This window comes from Sinocyclocheilus rhinocerous, unplaced genomic scaffold (assembly GCF_001515625.1).
Source record: "Sinocyclocheilus rhinocerous isolate Xijiao unplaced genomic scaffold, SAMN03320098_v1.1 scaffold153, whole genome shotgun sequence".
Taxonomy (NCBI): Eukaryota; Metazoa; Chordata; class Actinopteri; order Cypriniformes; family Cyprinidae; genus Sinocyclocheilus; species Sinocyclocheilus rhinocerous.
Window position 1 is genome coordinate 40,651 of NW_015660878.1, and position 26,894 is coordinate 67,544.

Consider the following 26,894-nt stretch of genomic DNA (forward strand, 5'->3'; position numbering starts at 1 on the left):
GTGATGTAGGTATGTGGGGGCGTGTTAGAACGAGCCGTTTTAGGCGTGGCTGACTCTTAACTTTTATAAAGAATCTCTTTGGATTTGAGACTTTAGTCTTTGCAACTTTACAGATCTTCTTTATGCACCAAGAGCTTGTAACACTCCAAAGAGAAAGGAAAAATTTAAATCGCATCATATGACCCTTTTAAGGAGAGCTATTTAAAAAATGACTTTGAACTTTTCACAATAAGTTTATCACATCAGTGATCATTCTTTATTTTAGAGAAGAACTTTAAGGGAAAGTATGACTTTTAAGAAAGAAAAAAAAAACCTTCAAAAGTGACAGTAAAGACATGTTACAAAATAAATAAATGAAAATAAAAATAAGTGCTGTTCTTTTGAACTTTCTATTCACAATCTTGAAGAAAATGTATCCTGGTTTTCATTAAAAAATTAAGCAGCACAACTGTTTTAAACATTGATAAAAAAAAAGTTTTTTTTTTTCTGTTTCTTGAGTATCAAATCAGCACATTAGACTAATTTCTATAAGTTTTATTGGATTCTATGTAGTCAAATGTGCCCCTAATTGAATAATCACCGTCTTTTTATACTTCCAATTTTCTCTGTTCTTTAATTTTTCACTTATAAATTACTTAAAATTACTCTAAAGGTTAATTTACGCCACACTGGCAGACACCAACCAACGCTGAAAATCACCAGTTTACAGTACGTCACATCTCAGACATTCTGCGACCGCAAAAACAAGAGCAACAGATGCTGACAGGGGTAGTAACACGACAAAACCCAGCAAACGTGTCTGTTGGTGCAGTGTGAATTAGCATTTAACAGCTGCTCTGATACTGAAGTGGCACTTGGTGTGTTTCCGGGTGGCTCAAGCCCATCAGGAAACATCACAGAGGATGGGGAAAAAGGGGCTTGATTGGACCATCTTCATTTACAGGCGAAACGGAGATGATTTTCACTTCTCTCGCAGACACTGGACGTCCTTATTATCAATACTGCTGGTGACATGTTAGCGAGAAACACATCTTCAGCTATATATAATAGCTATAATTTAGAAGCCTATAACTAGAAGAAGAAAAACCGTTAGCTTACAAACTTGACATGCAATGTAATTTCCATTATGACAAGTCAGTCACAACCAACTTGTAATTGGTGCATTTTAAGCTCACATCTTAAACCAGTGGAATGGATAAAAAGTAAAAGAAAAGTCCCCAGTCTACTGACTAAGGCGCAGCTCTATAATTAAAATTATAGCCATCCAGTTCTTTGTTTTAGAACTTTGTGTTAATATTCGATTTAGACTTAATAAAGCTACTTCAGTTATCCCGCCAAGAGCAGTGAGGGGTTTTCTCTTTGCCTTGTAAAGATTGCGGTTTGATTAATATCCCTTAATTGCTAATTTCCTATGCATAATCTAAAGGCCTCTGGTAAATGAAACTAATAAATTTCACATGCTTCATTTTGTTTTAGCCCAAATATTGAAAGCAAAAGTTTGGACTTTTTAAGCTCCAGAAAAACATGTATTGGACATTTTTCAAAGATACCTCAAGGTTTGAATAAATAAATATATAAAATAAATAAAGCTGGGAATTATTTAGTAAACCAACACGAAAGCTCTGTGCAGGCCAAACTCTTCAGGGGATTCTTGGAGTGAGTGGAGAGACAGATGTCTGAATTACGGCCATATTGTAAAGGAAGCTTCTTCTCACAGTTTTCATGCGCTAGAATATAAACAGAAAATAATTCTGAGTATTTTTTGAGAGAAATAAATAGGGTAAAATACCACGGATGATTTTTGCCAGGGGGCTTGAAGGAGAACGTGAACTCTAGAGACATTTACTATAAAAAGTATGCGCTTGTTTACTTAGATTGTCACTGGTACACTAGTGATCCGTATGACAAAAGCATTTATATATATATATATATATATATATATATATATATATAAGCCTTCAGCACAGTGGAGTTTGTAATGGGTGGTCCTCATTGTTAGCTGCCCACAGTGTATCATGTTTCCTAGTTAATTTGCTTTTAACATCAGCGGTGTATGTGGTTTCATACTGAGAGACGCTGGGACGCTCATAAAAAAATGCTGGTCACTCACTAACAAGTACTGTTTTGCATTACACCCCACTGACAGTTATAGGTCCGTGATAAGGACACCGTGAGATAATTAGAGTAGACAGAAACAATATTTCACATAGCCAAAACTGAGATGATTCAACAGGAAAATGAATATGCATGGGAACTTTTCATCAACCAAAAAAAGCTATTGCATAATCCAGGCTTTTATATTTCGTTACACAGTGTGAAAATATAATTAGTTAACGGCCAATTAGGTGGCTTTTGAAGGGTTTGCAATCAATATTTAAATGCTTATTGTGCATTGTGTACACAAGGCTGGAAAGGAGGAAAAAGACAATTACATCTGATAATTATGCCTCATCTGTTGGCACAACAGCTAATATTCTGCATGGTTACATCACCGATGCTGCATTATGACAGCAACCTCATATCTGTGCTAATACTTCATGCATGCAATAACACAAATACCCTGCAGCTTTCCAAATAATCCACCTAATATGCTGTGCCTGTCTAGGTCGATTTAGTATTCAATATAAATGAGTATTGAGCACTATTTAAAAAAAGAGAATGTGGTGTACAAAAAATACTGTAATATAATGCTTTTAATACACACACACACACACACACATACACATGATTGCATACATTAATCAACTGGAATGTCCGATTTATTTTTATTTTAGTTTTAAATATGATAATAAATACTAATAAATGTACAATTCATATAAACGATTATATATACATTTATGTATTAAGGTGAAACAATTTTGCTTACTTAAGAATTTGTCTTAAAGCTAAATTTAATATATAGTTCTAAATATGACCCATAAATGTTTTTGGTTTTTGTGATCAAAATCAATAAAAAAAAAAAACAAGCAAGCAATAGCCTGGTTGCAGTGCTTGCTCTATTGTTTCACATTGCTTAAGTCTGTTTCCCAGCAGAACACAATGTTGATTAGAGTGACAGAAGGGTCACTGGCTCTCTGTAATTTACTCAAGTCCCTCTGCACACATCAAATTTCCCCTCCTCAGTGGGGTCACATGTATTCATTTGGCAGGCACACTTGAGGAGACATAATCAGTGTGGATGATGGTGTTCTCTTTTGCATCTTGACTTATTGGGTGTTGTTTGTGTTCGCTATGATTATGAAATAACCGTGGCTGCATGCAGAACGGACAGGCTCTGAAACTCACTGCCACACACAGGCTAACCACCATTACCAAGACAAATATACAAAGAGCTGTTATTCAAGCTGACGACCGTCCAGTGGACACTACAGGGAGGCACACCCCGCTCAGTTAGGGTAGGGCCTTCCAGCTGCTGACCGCTGGCTTCATACACCCACACAAGAGACTAAAAACAGCTAAGTCAGTGGATCATCCAGATGTTAAATAGCTCAGGGACCTGACACAGAATGGACACCAATCCAGGGTCGTTGCTAAATTTCACAGGGCCCAGGAGAAATATTTTGACTAAATTTAAACATTGACTCAATGTTCGCTTTTAGCAGATAAAAAAATTTATTAAAAATGTACACTCTTTCTCTTCTCAGAAAAACAGACCAAAAACACTGATGACTCATCCTGCACTACACAGATTTTCCTCCAATCAAATGCTCTCTAGAATGAGAATGTCCCTCCCCCTAATACAACCTGCTCATTTTGAGTAACCAACATGTACAAGCAGTTGCTAATAAACCTTTTTACAAAGTACAAGACATTTTTTCCTGAGGATTTACAGTACCCTTCAAAGGTTTAGGGTCAGTATGATTTTTTTAAAATTAATAATTAGTTCAAAAGTGACAGGAAAGACATTTTCCATTTCAAATGAATGCAGTTTTTTTCATTCACTAGAGAATCCAGAAAAAAATCATGGTATCAGTTTCTAAAAAAAAAAATTATAAAAATTAGCAGCAGCACAACACTGATAATAATAAGAATTATTATTAATAATGGAGCACCAAATCAGTATATTATAATGATTTCTGAATGATCATGTGACAGTGAAGACTGGAGTTATTGATGCTGAAAATGTAGCTTTACCATCACAGGAACAAGACTGGAGTTATTGATGCTGAAAATGTAGCTTTACCATCACAGGAACAAATTATATTTTTAAATATGTTAAAATAGAAGACAGTTATTTTAAATTGTAATATTTCACAATATTCCAGTTTTTACTGCATTTTTGATCAAATAAATGCAGCCTTGGTGAGTATAAAAGTCTTATTTCAAAAACATTTTTAAAATCTTACCAACCCCAAATGTTTGAACGGTTACGGTTGAACCTATAACCACACCATCACACATTTCTCGGCATGAGAACTTACTGAGCTCTGCAATGCTCCCAACGCGGGTCGCCAGGAGGGACTGTTCAATGGTGCGGAGTTCAGCCTGGCTGTAGGCATGGCCCTCTCCAGTTTTCCCTGCTCGCTGCTGGTCACGGTGCAGGTTCAGACTGTCCGGCAGGCTCAATACACCTGTGGGCCAAAGATCAGACAATCAAATATAAATAAACACGTGAACGAGCCAAAACCAGACATAAAAACATCTGCAATGGGACCAAGAGACTTTGAGAGCTAAGTGTTATGACATTATCATTGTTTGAGAGGCAAATCAAACAACCCCCGAAGCAATTAAAACTGCTGTTTTTGTGTTGGACCTTTTTCAAATTGCAACAAGCCACGCGCCCACAGGTGAGTTCAGCAGCATGTATTGGCTAGAGCCCTGGTCGTCTAATATTCATTCAATAACCCTAATCAAATTACTTCACAGCGCTGCAGCCAAGGCTTTTGTTTGAACGGGAGAATAGGCAACGACAGATGGGATATTGAGCTCAGCCACAGGTGAATAAAGACAGACAAGCAGCTATCTGTCTGAGCTAAAGGTTTCACACGTTGGGACTATATTGAACTGGTATTAATTAACGGGTGATATCTGTAACTATTTGTCTTTCAGACATCCCTAGCCATTTGTTTTGTAGTGTGTCAGTCTACAGTACATTTAAGCAATATTGCTTTGGTGATATTGCTTTTATACAACAGATCAATAAACTAGTTAATATTGAGTAACTTAGATTTCAGACACAGTTATGAAATCTATATTTGCTCTGCCACAGCAGAACCTCCTAAAAACACCCAGTAGTGGTGTTCTTGAATGAATATTTTAATAATTCACTCATAAAAAAAAGGAATGTTTCACTTCTGAATGTATCAGTGTTTATGAATGAATTAGTTGAAAAAATGATTCAATGACTCACTCATAAAGGTAGTCATCTAATTAGTTCCTGGATGAATAAGTGTTTTTAATGAACTGGTTGAGAAAACGATTCAATGACTCATTCATAAAGACCACCACTTGTTCTGTTCCTGAATGAATCAGTGTGCTGAATGAACTAGCTGTGTAAATGATTCAATGACTCAACCATACAGGCAGTTATCTAATTTACTCCTTATGGATTAGTGTTATTGACTTGCTCATAAAGACCGCGACTTCTTCCATTCCAGAATTAATCAGTGTGCTGAACTGAGTCAGTTGTGTAAATGATTAAAAGACTTGCTCATAAAAGCAGCTCTATGATTTAATCCTGAATGCATCAGTGCTTCTGAATGAATCACTTATAAAAGCAGTCCCATTAATGGTTTCAGAATGAATCTGTTTGAATGAATCATCTGAGTAAATGATTCCGATGACTTGTTCATAAAGACCTACTGACAGTAGTGATCCAAAAATTGAAAATTCTTAGTACTGTTATACTGTACTGTATCTCACCACTCTTGGAACGTCACTCAGCCAATCAAATTTGAGGACCATAACTAACTACTGTATAAAAATAGATACAAAAACAGTGTTAGAAACATGTACATAATGTGATTTCAAAAGAGTTTAATAAAACAAAGGTTTAGGCTAACAAAGTACCTAAAAAAATTTTAACCTAAAAAATTAGGTTAACAAAGTAACCTAATGTACATGTATTACTTTGACTAAACTTTAATGATAAAGTATACTAATAACATTACCAGTTTTAAACAAAAAGCACAATATTTAAAAAAGATACTTTTAACAGTAACATTTTCCAACACTGCACACAAACCAGCAACAGCCTATCAGGAAGCTATTTTAAGCAGGTTATACTCTTGACTTTCATCTAAAGGGATTTGTGTTGTCAGTCTCCCAGAGGTGGGTAAATATCCTGTATCCTGTTGTATATTGAATGACGCTGTTAGCACAAGACAACACAGGGAAAGAAACACAGAAACTCATGAAGTTTTCATAACACCATGATTAAAATGACCTGGCACAGCGAGTTCTGGCTGCTGCGAATCTCTTTGTGGTCAGTGAGTTAATGCATAATGGAGGATGTGCAATATTCGCCAGATGGGAGACAAGCTGAATGCTTTGTCAAGAGACACAATGTTGTTCATGGGTGACATGATGCTTTTAAGGAATTTAGAAGGTAGTTCAAGCGAGGGAATGCTTTGTTTTGGGTGATTGTCTCGTCTGATGAAGTTTTAACACGAGTGCCGCAACACTGCGTGAGGGGTAAATGTTTGCATGTGTGCGGGCCCTTATGAAACTGCAGAACATCGTACAAGCCAGAACAGTTACAGTAGTTGCAGTATTTTGCTGCAGGTTTTTTGTAATGTTGAGTGAGAGGTGAGAGAAGATCCAAAAACAGGATCTGCAGGACGTTACAAGGGATTGCTTGACCTGTATTTGACTGTAACAAAAACCTGACAGCTGTGGCTGCCATACCTTTCCCATAAAAAATATGGTAACAATGTTACATGCATTATGGGATGGCACTTATGTAAGTTTATAAAACTGAATGACATAGGAGCACTAAAATATAATATACCAACCTAACTGAGCTTTTAAAATCAGTTTTTACTGTAAAATGTTCTGATAATAAACAGGTGGTACAACTGACAAACTAAAACTGCTAAATAAAACACTAACCATAAATCCCAGAATGCCACGGGAAGAGAAATGGACAGTTTTTGATCTCTAGAAATCTTCTCATGACTCTTTCGCTTGGGCCAAAAATATGCACTCCGGTGGGAGAGAGAAAAAAACAGGCCTCAATATTTTATGACCCCTCCACCCAATCAACATTCCCTGCTCTTGAAACTCTTCTCACTCTCCCTCTATACTCTCAGCACATCAACTTTTTAATGTCATTACAGACGCTAAAAATTCCCCTGCATGTTTATGTAATCAGATCAAATCACGCAAATGTGAGGTGGAACATTCTCATCGCTCCAACTTTGCAGCCCCACCATGTATCAACCATGTTATCTCTCTCCAGCACTTGTATTCCCTACTGAGAGAGATGTAACGGTTATTTTTATATGCAGCAATGTGTTTTTCTTCGCTTGATATTGGGTTAACTTAAAAGGTGAAGGGGGTGGGAGGAGAAAAATGAGACCACGGTCCCTTCAAAATAGTGACCTTGGCCAAATGGTGGCAAAACACTTCCCTCCAAATGTTCCTTAGCATGATATTTATGATAAAAAAATGCTTTAACAACTAGGAAACTTTCTCTATACTTGTACAGTGAACACTTGTACAGAGGACACTGAGTCATAAGAACGCCATCAACTCAAGAACGGTTTGCAGAAACTTAGTTTCAGAAAGACTGGCATAAATAATACAGTACAAACACTGCTAGACACTTCAATCATAGCTGGGGAAGTGAAGGGAACGCAGAGAGCCTTCCATCGCAGGAACGGTGTGAAAACTCTCTGCACAAGATTAGAGGACACACTTGTTTTCAAAGACCATCATGTAAATTGATACTTAATGGACACCTGAAGAGATTGAGCTGGAAAAATTATCTTCAGGATACATGCTGATGGACATTTCGGTGTCCTATAATTCTAAGCCTGAATCCCCACATCCTTGTTTTAAACAACATACCTACAGTCCTCATGTCCATGGCGCTTGGTTAGCCAAGACAGAGCATATCCTTTTTTATTAAACTTCTGGCAAAACAAACATTTGCAAAGAATATGCCTGAGTTCAAGTCAAATCTTCAGTTTATCAAAAAACGTTCTCTGACTGTAAACTGTTCACTGACCTGAATACCACATTGCTCGTAGTTCAGAGGTAATCCTGTGCTTCTGTAATCCAATTTATTCACAAAAATAAGACAATATCCTGTGTCAAAAACGGGCTAGTAAAATATTTTTCCCCTTTTTCTAATATTAAATATTTAACCCTGCTAAAGTACCTGCAAAAAAAGTCCACCCTAAGCAATGTGGATTAATAAAATAAAAATTTCATTAAAAAAGGACACCGGGGTAAATTGTCACAAGTGTTTTTTTGAGACTGCATTGTTTTTCCTATGCAAGAAAAGTTGAATTAATTTTTTTAAATACTTTATGGAACAAAAAGTGACAGCTAGCCTTAGTAGCAGCCATTCAGACAACGAGATGACAACACAAGTCATTCATTAAAAATGCTTTGCGCAGGCACATCTGCATTTATAACAATAGCTACAACTGAAAAACTACATCTTCAGTCAGTAAATGAGCGAATACTTTTAATGGACATTAAAATCTCATTAAAAGACTATAAGACGTATGCCTTTGGGGACCAGTCATTATGTGCAATATTACTGCCATGATGATGGGCCCATAATTCTCTGCTGGTTTTTTGTGGCATTTAAGCGATATCCAAAAATGACTTGGACGCCTCAACATTGATCGTAAACCCAGAACTTCGACAGACTATCACATCATCCCCCTCTGCCGCTACATCTGTCACTTCTTAAAGAGCCAATTTATTTCTTTATAAGGAAATAGAGAGGAACACAATATCAGCCAACCAGATGGAAGCAAAATGAACACTATAAGTGCAGGTAAATTATATTAGCTAAATGCCAAAATGGATTATTCATATGCTGATGCTGGTTTCAAGCTGCATTACACTGAAAATACTACAAATAGATTCATTAAGACATTAACATTAAGTCTTTGAGTGGCACCATAAACAGTGTCTGAGACCATATTAAAAATGCTTCTATTTTGGATGTCATTTTTCTTCTCATTTGCATTACAAATTATATTATTACTTGAGTAAAAATGACTATGAATGTCCTAGAATTTAATGTGCCTTGGTTTTGCTTTAATAACAGCAGCACTCGAGCTGCATACACTCCACAAGTTTGTGTAAAACCAGATGATCATGTTCTCCAGCATGATTTGAGATAATCTAAAGAGCATCTTGAGGTTCAGTGGAAGATCATCTTACCATCTGTACAATCAAGTTCACACAATCAATTTCACACATCACTTATTTGATTAGTGACCTAGAAACAGTGCAAAATCTCTTTTTCATTTTACGTCACAATGCTTTTTGTTTAATTTTTTTTTTCAAAATTCAAATAATTTCAGTTTAAGATAAAATTTTCAATGCAGTCTCATACCTAACAAATGGGGCAGAGGGTATACATTAGATTTGCATATGTGCACACCAGCCAATTGAGTTTTCCCACAGTTTTCGCACAACAACAGATTGTTCCCTTTCTTGGCTTGCCTGTAAGTGGCGGTTCTGCCAGGATGGAGAAATGTGGTATATTCTAGCTTGCCTGAAATCCCCTGTCAGCTCTGCACTGAATGATTAGATCTACAATCAATGTCCCATTCTTTTACGGTGACAGAAACACACTTCTTCTCCCGAGTGCACACTCAGACACTTTGTTTTGATTTCCTGCAGCTGTTGAAGTGATAAGGTATTGGCAAAAAAATAAATAAAAATTTCTTCATTCCGACACGCTTTGTTACCGGAGTCACGGAATATCAGGAATACAGATTAATTCCACGACCGACAATCAAACTTTGCAGAACATATAAAATTTAAATTTGACAGAATTCGAAGTAGCTTTGTTCCAGTAACTTAATTAAAGTATCCTACTGAGGGAACCGTTCAATCGCGACTCGGCAAGGGAACCAGCCCTGTCACAAAAAAGACAACAAAACTCTTTAGCTCGCTTTCAATTTCTCTTTTTTTTCTCCCTTGCTGCACTGCTGTATACTTGCTGAGGAAAGTCCCATCGATCTTCATTCCGACACGCTTTGTTACCGGAGTCACGGAATATCAGGAATACAGATTAATTCCACGACCGACAATCAAACTTTGCAGAACATATAAAATTTAAATTTGACAGAATTCGAAGTAGCTTTGTTCCAGTAACTTAATTAAAGTATCCTACTGAGGGAACCGTTCAATCGCGACTCGGCAAGGGAACCAGCCCTGTCACAAAAAAGACAACAAAACTCTTTAGCTCGCTTTCAATTTCTCTTTTTTTTCTCCCTTGCTGCACTGCTGTATACTTGCTGAGGAAAGTCCCATCGATTTCTCTACGGTGCACGGCTGGTCTCTTATCAGAGTGAGACTTGTACGGAATATTAACAGCCAAGTCTCCATAGCAACAGGGCAGAGCTGCCCAGCAGCCGCATGATTGGTGGAAAGAGAGCAGGGGTTGTGGGGATGTACTGGATTTGGAGGTGGGCGCATACAGAATGCGCAGTGTCAAAAAACAACAATTTTAGGTGGCCTGTGACTGTACCTCCCAAAATATTACCTGAGGGTGTGTTTGCCTCCAAATGTTGCATTCAGGATAAGAAAAACCCTAAAGATATAAGATAAGTGGGTCTCGTATGCAAGAGCACTTGAGTTTATAACATCTTTAAATTATTCAGAGCATGTCTATTTATTGCCATTCAACATGACAGTTTGACATTTCCATCTGAGTCATGCATTAAAAGCATTATATGGAAAGAACATCTGAAAAGTTAGACTGAAAGTTTACTGAAAGTTCCAGAACTTTACGCAATAAAAATGTGGGCATGTTTCAAGCGCATGCATGTAAAATATATAGACTGTAGCATGAATCCCAGTAAAACTTTTCGGTGCCTCAGTAAAACTAATAAACTCTGATGAGGGAGAACTGATGAGAAACATGCGTTCTAAATTCTCAATTGTTTGAACCATTTAAAACATGGTTAGTAAACACCAATTTTTTATCAAAATGTATGCGGCCAAATGTTCTGCTAAACTATCCATTTAGTTTAAATCAACTGATACCTCAATAATAAGGTTTAGATATGTTTAGATTACTTTATGAACTGCTAAAATCATCTGTAGTTCATTGTTACATTAATTCTGCACAACAGTAGTCATATAAAAGTAAAAATGCTTTCAAAGACAGCAGAATTGTTTTTCAAAAAAAAAAGAAAAAAAAAGTCTAAGTTGGTTACCGACCACTAAACATTTCTCTGTCTCTGGTCAGTTCTTGCAAAAAGTGGGTCATACAGTGCTGCTCTTTTGACTTGCATAAATATTATGTAGAAATTGGGGTTGGTTCATCTCACATTAGAGGAAAACCTTCCAACCTTGCAATCACAAAATATGCTGCAAACAATATACTGCATTGATCATATAATAAAGGCAGCAGCTGCAAATCAATGCACTATCCATTGCCTAGGTATCAAAAAATAACTATATGCTGAATAAATATCATTATGGACAATCAGAGTTCAAATGTGGAGACAGACAGGGTTATGCCTCGAGTGCTAAATCATTAAAATACTGCTCAAGCTGTCCGAATTCTCCTTCACCATGACAACCGAGGTGAATGCCCCCGTCTTCATAACACACACTGGTTCACAGCTGTAGTGGTTACGGGCAACATTTTGCCATTCTGACATTTTACATCAGCTTGAAGCAATATGATCAACAAGGGACACAGGGAGATTTTAATGAGGGCCGTGATACTTACTGGCCCTGTATTCTGAGAGCTCAATTAGTAAACTTTTTTTTTTAACACTAGAACTGCCACGGGGTAAACTTTACCCGTGGCTGTTTTTAAAACGTACATAAAAGATTTTTAATAAAACATTCAAGTCCCCCAGTCACTGACTTTTACTAAAATTGTGTGATTTACAATCCCTTTGTTAAAAACTGTTTAGATAAAACCAGATGGTTATCAGTTTCATAAATAAAGACAAAATGAGTAAAAGAATGCGATTTATGAATGCTGAAGAGGTAGGCTATAAGCACTAAATGCCATGGGGAGTCTGATGGTGGGGAGATAGTAAAGCGTCCTGTCGGCTCAGCATCTGACGGCGATCAAAATATAATATTTAGACGTTTTATCCAAATGTTACTCATAATTGTTCAAAATTTGGATTAATTATTTAATTTTTGTTTTGCCATTTCTATCGTTTATTGTTCGCTTCTGTGTTGCTATTTATTCTAGTCTGCCTGTTTCCCGAAGAAAAAAAATTCGATCTGATGTAATGAATAAAACCTTTTTTTTTGATTACCCTAAGTGTATTGGTATTCTTCCTGTATAATTCAAATTATAAATGATATAACTAAACAAATTAATAATTAATTAGGTGAATTAATTGTCATCGCAAATTCAGTGTGGTGAATTAGGCCTATTATTGCTCATTATTGTCTTTAGGCTATTTTAGTAATTTAAATAACATAGGTTATCTTAATATATTGATTAATGACATTGTATTATAATAGCCTATTACACCACCCAAATATGTATTTACTTCCTTCTAATTCTCGTTGTCAGTGCAGGCTTGTTTAGCTTAATATTGACCATTATGAAAAGTGACTAGTGTAGCCTGCATAAAAAAGCCTTGAACATAAAACAACAGGACAAAAATATAGTTGATGACTAGACATAATCATTTCATGACTCTAGACACTTCTTTGTGAAGACAGTAGCATAATACAGTGAAATAATATGTTCTTTAGCCATTCAAAAACAGCTGTCATGTGCGTGGGTAAAATTTACCCGCTGGCGCTTTTAGGTATACAGCGACCCCTGACGGTTCTAGTGTTAATGCAAACCTGAAAATTCACTTCTTATACCTCTGGCGCCAAAGATGTAAAGGTCAATGTATTTTGAGGTAATAAACAATCAAGGCTTAAAACTTTCTTAAAGCACAAAGTAAGAAAACGTCTCGGTTACGTATGTAACCCTCATTCCCTGAAGGAGGGAACGGAGACGTCACATCAATACCTTTTTTTAGTTGTAATATACTTTTAAATATCTTTGTAAAATTGGAGAAGAAATGATCCCTTTGAGTTCCATGAGTGAGACCTCAAACACATTTTCTAACAAATAGAATATTTTTCATAATTTTTTGGCAATAAAAGAATGTGTACAAAATATTGTTTGCCTTGAGACTGTGTGAAAAGAATGCTGGGACTGTAAGAGGATTGAGTGACATTGACCCGGACACAGCCTCTATGTGAATGATGATTGACAGATGAGATTACTTTTAGGAAAAGGACACTGAATTTCCAAACCGCAGAGATTCTGGCCAAGAGTTCTATCACTGGATGACATTTCATTCTGCTGGGGAAGTGTTTCAATTCCATTTCCACATTAACCCATTAATAACTCACTTGTGGGCATGGGTTTTGATAGGACAGAGCTAATTTCCCACAAGCAGGAATGTTTTACCAGGGTAAAGGGTCTTTCTAGTGCACAAAACCCAAGTGGTTTGTGCTCACTCTCTGTCTCTGGCAATGGAAGTCACAAGGAAACGTCACTTTGCCACTGTAATAAGCATGTGTGCTGCGGTGTTGCTTAGAAACTGTAGCTTCCCAAGCTACAAGCTACTAATAATGTAAAGTAGTTCTACAGTCAATCATTGCAAAAAGCAGTTAGCTACACTACAATGAAGCAACTACAATGGAGCTATTTAAGGAGTAAATTACTTTTTATTACATAACTACAAAATTATATAATTTATATACATCATTTGAACAGAACATATAATTCACACAAAATATGAATGACATAATAAAATTGGATACATGCAATATATTACTCTCTTTGGACCTTTTTAAGAGGTCAACAAATCTGTAAAATCTCTTCACCACGTATTCAGTCATGAAAATCTTGAAAACATGTTTTCAAATGACATATTACACTATATTAATGAAACTGAACAAATGAAACATATCTTTTTTTTTGTTTTAAGTTGGTCTTTCGTCAGCTTAGTTAATCAAAGTTCTTTTGATAAAACAATCAAGCATTAAGGAAGGGACAGGATTCTGCAGGGCGATGAGATCTTACACAATACCGGTTCATTTAACTGAAACGTTCGAATGAACAAATTAATCTGACTTCCCAATATGAGGGAGAGAGAAAGGACATTCTTGTAGAGTGTATATGACTGCTACTTCAGTTTGCTCGGTTGTAAATTTGACAAAAAAAATACTGTCTTTGTCAGGCTACACTGAAACTAAATTAAAAAAAATAGCTCATTACTTTGAAAGTTACTGTTTAGAAAGGAACTACCGTCTAGCTGCTGAAAAAATTAGCTATAAGGTACTAGAATCATGTTTTTAGTTATAAAAATGCACTTCACTGCACTTCTGTCCATGAAGACTACTACACAAAACACTCATATTCACATAGTCAGCTAAAGGTCTTCAATCAACTGCAAAGGTTATTTTAGCACAAATATTACAAATAACCCCAACAGACCGGCACTCTCCAAATAATTAACACTGTTCACATCATATAATAGGATCAAAAGAAAGTCCCATGCTGCTTTGCAGCATGCTCCTGCTCTCCATCTGTGCTCCCTGACTCATCACGGTAGAAGACACGGAGTCAAAACCAACCAATCAAAAAATAAATAAATAAACAGATAAGATACTCATATCTTCAGGCCCTCCTTTTGTCCCCCTACATGGTCCACGGTTCATATCTGATGATTTATAACATACTATATTTGTACAACACACATCTGACTGGTCTTTAGCCTTCAGGGACCCACTACATCAAACCAGTTGTAAAAGCAATTAAAAACTTTTTTTTAATGCTAAATATGGGTTCAAATGTAAAATAACAGCATTTCACATACCAAAATGTATCACAGAAACATTTACAATTTCAATTTGTCAGCATGCAAAACTCACACAAGATGCTGCCCACTGACTGATTTCAATACAGCGTCAATGTTTGAGTCTTTGAGGTTGGTATGATATGCACAAGTGTAAATAAAGTCCAATTTTATTTAATTAATACTTCATTTTTATATTCTATTTAAATTTAAATTTTGTCATTTGTTTAATAACATATAATTAATTGTGATATATATAATGATTCATTATATTTCATTTCAATTGTAATTTTGTCAATTTTACCTTTTTAACTTTTTTACATAGATGACATGATTATGATTTTTGTATTAAAATTTTCAAAATGTTATTTAATAAAAAATAAAATTGGTGTAAAATTACAATTTAAATAACAAAGTTAAAATTAGTGCTGTCAAATGATTGATCGCGATTAATCGCATCCAAAAAAAAGTTTTTGTTTACATAATATATGTGTATGTACTGTTTATATTTATTAAGTATATATAAATACACACAAATGCATGTATATATTTCAGAAAAATGTTACGTTTATATATTAAATATATTTATACATAATATACATTTTATGAAAATAAATATATACATGTAAATACATGTAAATATTTTCAAATGAATTATATTATAATTAAATTGTATTTATGTAAATTTTATTTCTATTAGAAGTAGAACGATGTGGCAAATATATAGTCAAGGTGGCTTGTATACACAGATGTTTTATGCAGGCGTAAAATAGTTTGGCTACTTAAAACATTGTGAGCAACAAGCTGCAAAGTGCATGTAAAATATGGTCTGGACGGGGTCATGACGTAAACGCTTTTTGGCCCTCAAGCCTTGGTGTCAGTCAGTCACTGTTGGGAGCAAGCACCACTGGCGAAGCCAGACTCAGTGACCTATTCACAACTCTCTTCACATGCTTCTTATCTGCTTTACAGGCACAGAAGGGAAGGACGGAGATGATGGGGAGAATTGTACAGAGGCAGACAGTGACAGAGAGTTACGTGAGACCAAAAAGACATGGGAGGAATATGATAAAACAATGGCTTTTATGTATTTCACAAAAGCTAGTCTGCTTTCTCCTGTACTTTTGCTTTAATTCTTAATATTTCTCAAACCTGACCAGGCCAAAACAAACTTCAAATGTATAGTCCTTGTGAAACTGAGGCTTTCTACGTTAAAGAAACTAGAACAAGCACTATCAAAAGGCTATATTATACTCAAATCAGCCGAGGTGTATTACTAAACATGACTTTATTCTGTGTTCAAAATGATATTCTGTTCATCCTGCTGGTGTGATGGTCCGTCTTATGGGTTAACATGACCCAGAGGCCCCTGCTTGGGGCCCAGCATGTGTACCCTGATGCGGCCAGGCCCAAGCAGATGGTGGCCATATGTCCGCAGAACATGGAAGAAGAGCCACAAACACGAGGCCAGAAAACTGAGCTATATTCACATTTGTGAGAAGACTTAGAGCCCAGTCTTCTTCAAATATCTGCTGTGAGCATGAAGCTCACACAGCCACACACACACACCGTCATCTACTCATACCGAGGGTTAATGCATGCAGTCAATGAGAAAACATACATTCCACCTACAGACTTAAAATAGAAACACACAGACAGATATTCAGTTTTGCTTTTGGCAACGAGGAAAGGTTGTCAAGTGTCTGAGAAACAGTCAGCACTGGTAAGCAGCCTATAAAATAAAACAACATTCCCCGCATCTGAATATGCCTACCTCCCTACTGTACAGTAGGTGAAAAACTGAATTCATATAGCATACATAAAACTATAGGGCAAAAAGTACCTGGATGACCTACTACTTCCGCAAAGATTTCAATCTAATTTGCATATAAAAGCCACAGGAGAGGGGTTGAATAAAGGGCAGTGAAGCAATGCAATTGAAGTCACATGACAATTTCATTCATGCTACACACATTCATACTATATAAAACATAAGCCTACTTTTTAAGGGTTGTGAAGTTTGTTCCTCCGCAAATGTAGTAAAAATAGTACGTACTCAGACATTATGCAAGTTCAGACGCACATTGAAATTTTAATGCACACTTAGTAATTTTGCAGTTTATTGCACTGGTTGCTACAACAGTCGCCTTGGACTAATACTGACACCTAGTGGTGTGGATGACATGCAAACGCAACATTCAGTTACTTTTAGCGCTGTATCGATACACTATTCAAATGTGTAAGAATACACTATTTTGCAAGTGTTCGATAATAAGTGGATTACAAGGTCATGTGATCTCAAAATGGCTGCCTCCATAAGGAGACCCTACTCCAAGTGAAATAGGTTTTAGGCTACTGACATTAGTCGTCATTTTGTGTGTATTTATTTCAACAGTACTATTAATTCATTTCTATTAAAAAAAAAACAATAAAGAATATTGTATGATAGTAGTATGAAATATATAAGAAAACAGAATATTTTCTTTTGAAATTTCAACTGGGTATGATATCAGTCCCAAGTTAGACGTTCCCACCAATAGTGAAGTAAATAACTGTGTAAAAATATTTTTAATAAAGAAAAAATAAAAGGAATTAAACTATACTAAATATATAACAAAACCTAAAATTTCAATTCTGGTATAAAACCAGTCCCAAGTTAGAGGTTCCCACCCATAGTGAAGCAAACAACCATCTACCGGTAGGTGTGATACAGGACTAGAATGCTGCTTTGTTGGTTTTCCCACAGTCTTGGTGTTCTACAATTAGGAAATGAACCATAACATTACATAACGAACCTTTACGACACAACGCGGCTTTTGCCTTAATCCCAGACATATTACACAGAATAAATGCATAGGTGTGGTCCAAAATCCTCTGAAAATACCATAAAACATGCCCGAACATGTGTAAATTAACCTAACCTTTAGGCAGCAATTACTGTTTCTCCACTGACATTTACTCCAATTTGTCTGGCAGCAAAAATGTCCTTGAAGTCACGGATCCTGGATAGGGTGTCACAGTCACAGGTTTCATCATGCCCTAGTCAACAGCTTAGAGAAAGGCAAACCGAAACACCTCTGGGGTGAAACGTTTCTAAAGACAAATTCTGATGAACTCAAAAAAAGGCCCAAAAAAAAAAAAAGAGTACAGAATGCATCTAGTAGAAAAGGCGGGTTAAGAGTCAAAGTCTTCACTAGAAAATTGCATTTTCTTCCCTTGTTTGGTTTATTCCCTGCTGCGTATGAGATGAAAGCGGCGCTAAATTAAGATTCACATATGAAAAGACACGATTTGAGAGTTAAACACCTTCATTATAATCCGAAATTAGACTCTAACCCAGACCTCGGCATGAATTATTTTCTTTCTTTCTTTCTTTCTTTCTTTCTTTGGAAAGCGCTGATGCAAACAGAGAATACAGAACATTCAGGCAATTCTAACAGCAGAGGAACACTCAGAGTTGAAGAGAGGTGAATGTACAGTTCAACCGAGCCGAGTGTGTTTCCCTATCTGAAACGCTCCTTCATCCGGTCTATTTCCTCTGTGCCACTGCACATTCATTTCCCTCTCGGTTTTCCACCATCCAAGCAGGTTCCAGCAAGTTCTGCCACGGGCAAGCAACACTCGGTTTAATTATTGCAGGGAGCTGAGCTCGTTTGACAGGTCGACCTACTCCACTCCATTTGATATGAATTAGAGAGTGTGATGAGAGAGAAAAAGAGCAGGTACAAGACTAAATAAAATACAGAAAAGGAGAGAAAAAGAGGAAACAACTTTTTCATAGTCATCAATAGGAGACTACAGACAGCCAGACTATGGAATTTTCTTATATTCTAAAATTTAAATATTGCATAACATAAGTAGCTGATAAAATGCTAAAACTTTGGATGCCAGTAATTATCTTATAGAGTGATTTTTTTAATTCAGCAAGGAAGCATTAAATTGATCAAAAGTGACAAAGACTTTTACATTGTTACATGCTGTTCTTTTAAACTTTCTACGTATATCAAAGAATCCTGAAAAAATTTATCAAATATACACAAATATTAAGCAGCACAACTACTTTAACACTGATAATAAAAATATATATTTCCTAAGCATCAAATCAGCATATTAACAGCACAGGAATAAGTTACATTTCAAAATATATTACAACAGAAAACAGTTATTTAAATAACATAAATTGTTATTATAATAATTAAATATTTACAAATTATTATGAATAATAATAAATAATTAAAATAATTATTATACTGTAATAATATTTCACATTATTATTATTATGTTTTAATCAAATAAGGATTATTTGGAGAACCTTGGAGAACATAAAAAACTATCCTACCAAAGCAAAGTTATGTATTATAGTATTGTAGAAATGTATTGTTTAAATTATATGTATTATACTACAGTACAGTGCAATTAATGTACAGTATGTACAGTACATTAATTGTACAGTACTATTAATCTACAACACTGTACAGTACAATCTACAACACTAATTAGTTAAAATATATTCTAAAATTCATTGCTAATTCATCTGCAGCTGTTAAATTTCTTTGAAAACAAATTCAACATCCACCAATGGAATTCAATGAATTCGCATTAGACATCATGAATTGCAAGGAAAATTATACATTCTAAATTTTACCCAAATCTTCTGACCATCAACAAATTAAAAACCATGTTTTTGGTATAACTATTTGTTGAATATAATGAAATCTGTCATTTTTTTCTGCAACTGGTTGTCATAAACGGAAAGCTTGCAAATCAAACACCCATAAGTGCAGAACATTAAAACATCACCTATCATCTGAATGTCCATAAATGCCACTCTCCAACTTTGGAGGACATTCCAGGCCCTCACTGCGCTTTGATAGTTTGATGCTCACCGGCGTAGCGGTGACAGCTCCAGCAGAGGCTGTGGGAGCCGGTGGCCCACTTTCTCCAGGACTGACAAATCAGAGACACCAGGCAGAGTTTTAAAACTGATTACAAAACAAACCCGGCAGACCCGGTTCTGTCTGGCACTTAGGGGGCGATCTTCATCAATTCTTAACCTTACCGATCAGAATCTGGCCGTGACCCAGAGCCTCTGGGCTCGGACCCCTGCATCCTGCGTTCTCCTGAGTGATGTAAACAGCCTGGTGCATATGCACTCTCATTTTGTGGTGACAGTAATTATGTCGGTGAGAAAACAAGCTGCAGTTTTCCTGCTCTAAGCCCGCAGATACAACCCAGGGAGCCAGGAAAGCACTGACGGGAATGTTTACCATGCAATATGACTGATTTGGGTCAAGAACATGAGAAGAACTAGGAAAACGCCAGGCCAGGGGGAAAAGAAAGGACCACCCTGCTAAGTGACCCTCATCTTGGTTTTAAAAATGAGTGACTACATTCACATAATAACAGTATCCAGTTATCAGTCCTGTTTTACAGTGCAAAGCACAAAATATTAGTAACATGTCAGTAACTGGCCAATATTACAGTTTTTATTTATTTATTTATTTTATTTAATTTATCGGTAAGGGTCTATACCGAATATTTAATTGCGCATTCATACATAATCTTTGACAAAATTAATATCTATTTTTCATACTGTATATACAATGTTGAGATACCTAAATGCATTTGTAGCACTTAGTGTTTATTTAGACAATAGTATATTTATAGACCAGAATTTATTTATAGAACAGCTATTTATCGTTTATAAACCATAAAATGAAAATACTGCAATTATCAGATTATCGGTATCAGCCACAATTGTAATATCTATTATTTTATTAATTTATATGTATTTTTAATTTTTTAGACAAAATAGTAAATACAACAGCTATTATATTATAAGTCATAATATGAAAATACTGTAATTATCGTATTATCAATATCAACAAGAACTGTAATATCTATTGTTTTAATTAATTTATATGTATTTTAATTTATTTAGACAAAATGGAACAGAATTTTAATATTGTCTATTTATTGGTTCAGTCATAACATGAAAATAATTTTCGGATTATCGGTATCAGCCAGAATTGTAAATCTATTTTTGTTTATTCATTTATCTCCATTTTTAATTTATTTAATTAAACAGTATATTTATAGACTATAAACACTATTTATTGATTATACATTATAATAAAATACTGTAATTATTGGATTATCTGTATCAGCCAGAATTGTGCTATCTTTTTTTTATTAATCTTTTTTTAATTAATTTATATCTATATTTTATTTATTTAGACAAAATAGTATATGCATAGACTATAAAAAGCTATTTATCAGTCATATAAGTCATAATATGAAAATACTGTAATTATCAGATTATCGGTGTTAGTTGGAATTGTACTCTCCACTGTGTGTTTTAAATAATTTATATCTCTTCTTAATTTATTTAGACAAATATAACAGAATATTAATATGGTCATTTATCGGTTATTAGTCATAATATGAAAATAATTATCATTTTATAGGCATCAGCAAGAATTTTATATTGTCAACGCCAAACATTGTGAACATAGCTGGTGCGATTTACTCCATAACTGAAACTTTCTGGCTTTGAATTACTCCCCAAATCCTCATAGAAATGCAAATGTATCTGGCAGCATGTGCACCTTGTTTACTGCTGTGGCATAAATTAATCTAATTTTGTCTGAGTGTTTTTGTATTGCCACACTGACAAGGTAAGAACTTTGACTCAGTCAGTTCCAACAGCAAACACAATAAAACCGGTGGGTTATTAAAATTATGGATACAGTTTATGGCTGTAGTTTTCTTCACAGCTGGCATCTTTAGCTCAAGCTCGTCTTAATGTTTCTGCTCATTTTCCACTCTCGTCACCCTCCATTATAGCTAGTCTCAGAGTCCCTGCACTACCTTTTTATTCTCATCTATAGCCTGACAGAGCAATACAGCAAAACACAATAGCTGTCTGTCACTCACAGGCCGTAGAGGGATCCTGTGGAGGCCAGAGGCACTGGAATGAGCTACGGCTGAGCCCTAGAAATATCAACACATTGCCAAAACTAATGAGGAGAATAAATATGAGGAAATACGATCCGTTGGGATGTGCTGTTCATTATGGAAGTTAAGACAACGGCCCTATGGTTATAAGGGGAAATATTTTCCTCATACCCAAAAGAAATGGCATTTTAGAATTTGAATTTATTATGAAATTGTTAATGTAGTTTTTAAGCACTTGGGTATCCAAGAAAACACAAGAAATAATCAGAAGAGAGACTAACTGCCCAGAGATGGTTTGTTTTCTCTTCTGTTCATCGGATGTCTGGGCTGCTGCCCAATGAACTTACAATAAAAGCATTTTTTATTGGCTATCTATCATTACATAAAAAAGTTTATAAGCTCACTGCTCTATGGATGAATGATTGTGTAAAGATGTGGTTCAGAAAAATGAAAGTCAAGCCCAAAACATAGTGAGTTCTAAAAACCCGTGCTCTGTGCTTTATAAAACGAATGCTAAATCTGGCATTTATGGTTTATGTCTTAAAATGATCCATTAGCATATGTGTGTAGCATAACATGCACCCTATTATGATATATAATAGCAGCAATCACACCGCGCCTCTGCGATCAACATAAATATACTGTCGAAACCTCTTTCTCTGAACCTTCAGATAAATAAAAGGCTGAGGCTGTTGTCTCATTCTGGCATACCAATAATACTTCTATTTATTGTTATGAGAATTTACTGTTTACCAGAATAAAGGGTAAAGTCATTGTTCATGAATTTGTTGCTCGTGGTAACTAAGGACATTGTCTTTTTTTCTTTACACAGTTTCAGAGAGATGCTTGACAGGAGCTAGGGAACAAGACACCAGACGTGTTATTTTCTCATTTTTGACAGGTGCTAGAGTAAACATTGGATTGTGCCACTTTTATTTGTATTATCAAGACAAAACCAAAGCCGTAAATGGGGTCATATTATGCATTATTAATTTCTTTAGTGTACACTATTTTTTAAATCTACTTTACAATGCTTCTAAAGTGTTGTGCACCAGAAACAAAATAAACTAAAAAATAAAAGAAATAAAATATAATAATATTTTATGCATTCTATCATATCAGTCATTCATATCATACATTATTAATTTATTTACCATACACTATTTTCTAAATCTACTTTACAATGTTTCTAAAGTGTTCTACACCAAAAATAAATAAATAAATATGTTTATGCATTATATATACAGGTATTCATATTATGCATTACACATTTATTTCTCAGATTTTTAAAAATCTACGTTATGTTGTTTCTAAAGTGTTTTTTATGGAAGCCCGTTTCCGCCACAGTTGAGAAAAAAATGTATTTCTGTAAGTCATAATAATGAGAAACTTTATTAAAATTATGACTTAGTATCTCGTTATATTGAGAAACTTTCTCGTAATAATGACTTAGTTTCTCGTAATAATGAGAAACTTTCTCGTAATAATGACTTAGTTTCTCGTAATAATGAGAAACTTTCTCGTAATAATGACTTAGTTTCTCGTAATAATGAGAAACTTTCTCGTAATAATGACTTAGTTTCTCGTAATAATGAGAAACCTCCTCGTAATAATGACTTAGTTTCTCGTAATAATGAGAAACCTCCTCGTAATAAATAAACCATCCTGTCTTTCACTTACCCGTTGTGTCTGGCCTTGCTGTGTGACAATAACGAGATACTAAGTCATAATTTTGAGAAAGTTTCTCATTATTATGACTTACAGAATTATATTTTTTTTATTCAGTGGCGGAAACGGGCTTCCATAGTTTTTGCACCAAAAATAAAAAAATATTTTTATGCATTATAAATGCACACAGGTATTCATATTATGCATTTATTTCTCAGATTTGTCAAAATCTAATTTGTTGTTTCTAAAGTGTTTTGCACCTAAAATAAAATAAAAAAATAATTAAAAATATTACTTTTATGCATTATACGTATATGGATACAGGTTTTCATATTATGCATTTATTTCTCAGATTTCTCTACTTTATATTATTTCTAAAGTGTTTTGCACCAAAAATAAAATAAAAAATATTATTTTAATGCATTCAGTTATTCATATTATGCATTATTAATCTATTTATCATACAAACATTTAAAAATCTACTTTATAATGTTTTGCACCAAAAATATAAAATAAATGAAATATAAAATAATAAATACAACAAAATACTACTACTTCTGACCAAGTGAAATTTGCGAATTTGGAATTGTATGTTTACAAATGTATTTAAAAATAAAACTTTTAAATCTAAAAAGATCAACGGAAATTATATTTCTCATGAAATAACTCCTTCAAGAAGTCTTAAGAAAGAGTGGTGGTGGGTAAAAATAAAGTATTTTGATTGGCGGACTGCTGAGTGGACAGGGACAGGGCTCGCTGACTCATGAGGGCAGAGAGGACAGTTGGAGAGCGAGTTGGGTCAATGATTCAGCTGGAATAAGACTGAAAGGCCAAGAGACCGTGCCACTCAATGTCACTCTCAGCTGTCCCACAACCACTCTGGGTTACAGAGCAGCCACTTACCACAAAACTACACTTCACTCTGTCTATCATATCTCATGCAACTTAAAACCAAGCCTTCCCAAAGAACAATTACTATTCATGAACCTCTGATTCAGACACAAGAATTAGAATATGAATAGAACATCTGGTAATAAAATAAAGGTTACAGCCCACTCTAAAACTACAGACACGGCAATACACTTCAGCAAGGGTTCATATTTGATGTTATCACGATGACCTTAGAGTGCTATTAAGTCCTGAATTTTAGACTGGACATTACTAAGACTCAAGACAAGAACTGGCTTTAAAAGTCTGAAAACACACTTTGATGTGGTTTCAATGGGAAGTAAAATCGGTGAATGTTTTCATAAATAAATGCTGGGGTGTCCTGTAGCCATGCTGCATTCACTTTCATTTATTTCCCTTCACACTGCAGAGTGTTATTTCTCATGAATACGAAGAGCAAAGATATTCAGCGAGCATGTTAAAGGTGCTTTGTGAAGAAAACACTGCACACCGGTGTCAAAAGCAACAGAGTGCGATTCCAGCTGAAATATGATATTATTTAAGATGAGCTTATACATGACACAAGGTGAAACAGCTAAAAGGTTTTACCAGGAGGCACAAAAAGGTCTCCCTGCACAATAAAATATAATAATTTTATAAATATTTTTTAAAGACATTTTCCACTGTAATACTAAGATGTTGTCTAAAGTACCATGGTATATTTCAAAAGTACCATGGTATCTGATACCATCACTGTACCATGGTACCACCATAGTCTTGTAAGAAAAAAAAAAGTGTTTGCTGAAATAAAAATAAAATCTAACGATTGAAAAATTGAAATTAAACAAATACATTCTCATGACTTCAAAATAAAATAAAATAAAATAAAATATTAGTTATAGATATACAGTATGGTGTATATACACAAAAGTCTGGGGTTGGTAAGATTTTTTTTTTCCCAATATTTTTGAAAGAAGTTTCTTATGCTCACCAAGGCTGCATTTTTTGACAAATATATAGTAAAACAGTAATATTGTGAATGACTATTACAACTTGAAATACCTTTTCTTTTATTGTAATATACTATATAGGTCTACTGTAATATATATAAACTGAATTTAAAACAAAAATAGAAAAAAACATAATTCTCTCAGGATCAAGTATTTTAGAAAACTGTGTAAAATCTAAATCTTTTAATTACTGTTTATTACCATTTGCCACAGCATTTCTTGTCAACTATGTGACATGCTTCCTGATTGCAAATATATGCATCTGACTTTTATTTTGAAACAGAAACTTGAAATTATTTATAACCCTATAAACCCATAATATCTGCATAGCGAGTGAATCAGATTCAGAAAACACACACATGACAGGCAGATGCCCAACACTGTAAAAAAAATCCGTAAAATTTACGGTAGAAAACTGGCAGCTGTGGTTGCCGGAATTTTACCGTAAAAAATACGGTAGCAACGTTTTCAGGCATTAGCTGCTGAAAACTGTTCAATCTTTGTCACAAACAGCCACCAAACCATCGCAATCTCCAGATATGCAAGTGCCACTGCTTCTGATGTAGGTCACAGGCACTCAAAACACGAGGGGAAGTTACAAGCAATAACCAGGAATGACAAACACCAACCGTTTTGTAATCACACTTCTAGCACTTTCCCAGCTCTGGGCTTTTCTACGCAGCTTCTAGAGGTTCTCATTCACTCCCTTGCACTTCTGCAGCGAGCTCTGTTGCCTGGTAACCCGAGCGCCGTATAAGTGCTGCATTGCGACCCGCAGGGGGTCTGACTGCTGCTACCGCTCTGTTTGGGGGCGAAAATAGCGGAAGGAAATAAGGGTTTGGGTCGCTCAGGGTTTCACCCACTCATCCAGGCAGGTGGTGGAACTTCCTCTGGGCTATTTTGAGAGGAGGTGGTTGTACTGTAATCTATGGCAAGTCAAGAAAAAAAAGCATTGTGCTTTAAGGACAGCTTTGTGGAGGCAAGCTCAGTTCCCCTGTGTTCCTTTAAACTTTTTCACACCCTTTATTTATTGATTTGTTATGCGAAATGGAGGTTGAAATGACCAGATGGATTCCAACACAAAGATTTCTTAGTGCCTACACACAAATATACACTTCTAGAAATTTCAAGGATGGCAGCTAATATGGAAATGACAAAACGTGATATAAAGTGCGATGCGGATCAAAAACAATCCTGTCATTTTTTACAAATGAACTTTAATTTACAAAAAAAAAAAAAAAGATAACTTGTTAAACTGGTAAATCCAACAGTTGTTTTCTGTTGAATTGGCAAGATCACACTGCTACTAAAATCTGTTTTGTACCTTTAAAGGGTTAGTTCACCCAAAAATTAAAATTACCCCATGATTTACTCACCCTCAAGCCATCCTAGG

The 26,894-nt window shown here is 35.2% G+C and overlaps 1 protein-coding gene across 1 annotated transcript in view; it reads right to left on the bottom strand.

The window, feature by feature from the left end:
• Nucleotides 1-26,894, bottom strand: part of LOC107725623 (ankyrin repeat and BTB/POZ domain-containing protein BTBD11-A-like) — a 134,370-nt gene that overhangs the window by 36,887 nt on the left and 70,589 nt on the right. Inside the window, exon 2 of the mRNA XM_016534953.1 lies at nucleotides 4,422-4,571. Coding sequence (XP_016390439.1) covers nucleotides 4,422-4,571 — 150 coding nt within the window. The remainder of the gene's footprint in view (nucleotides 1-4,421; nucleotides 4,572-26,894) is intronic.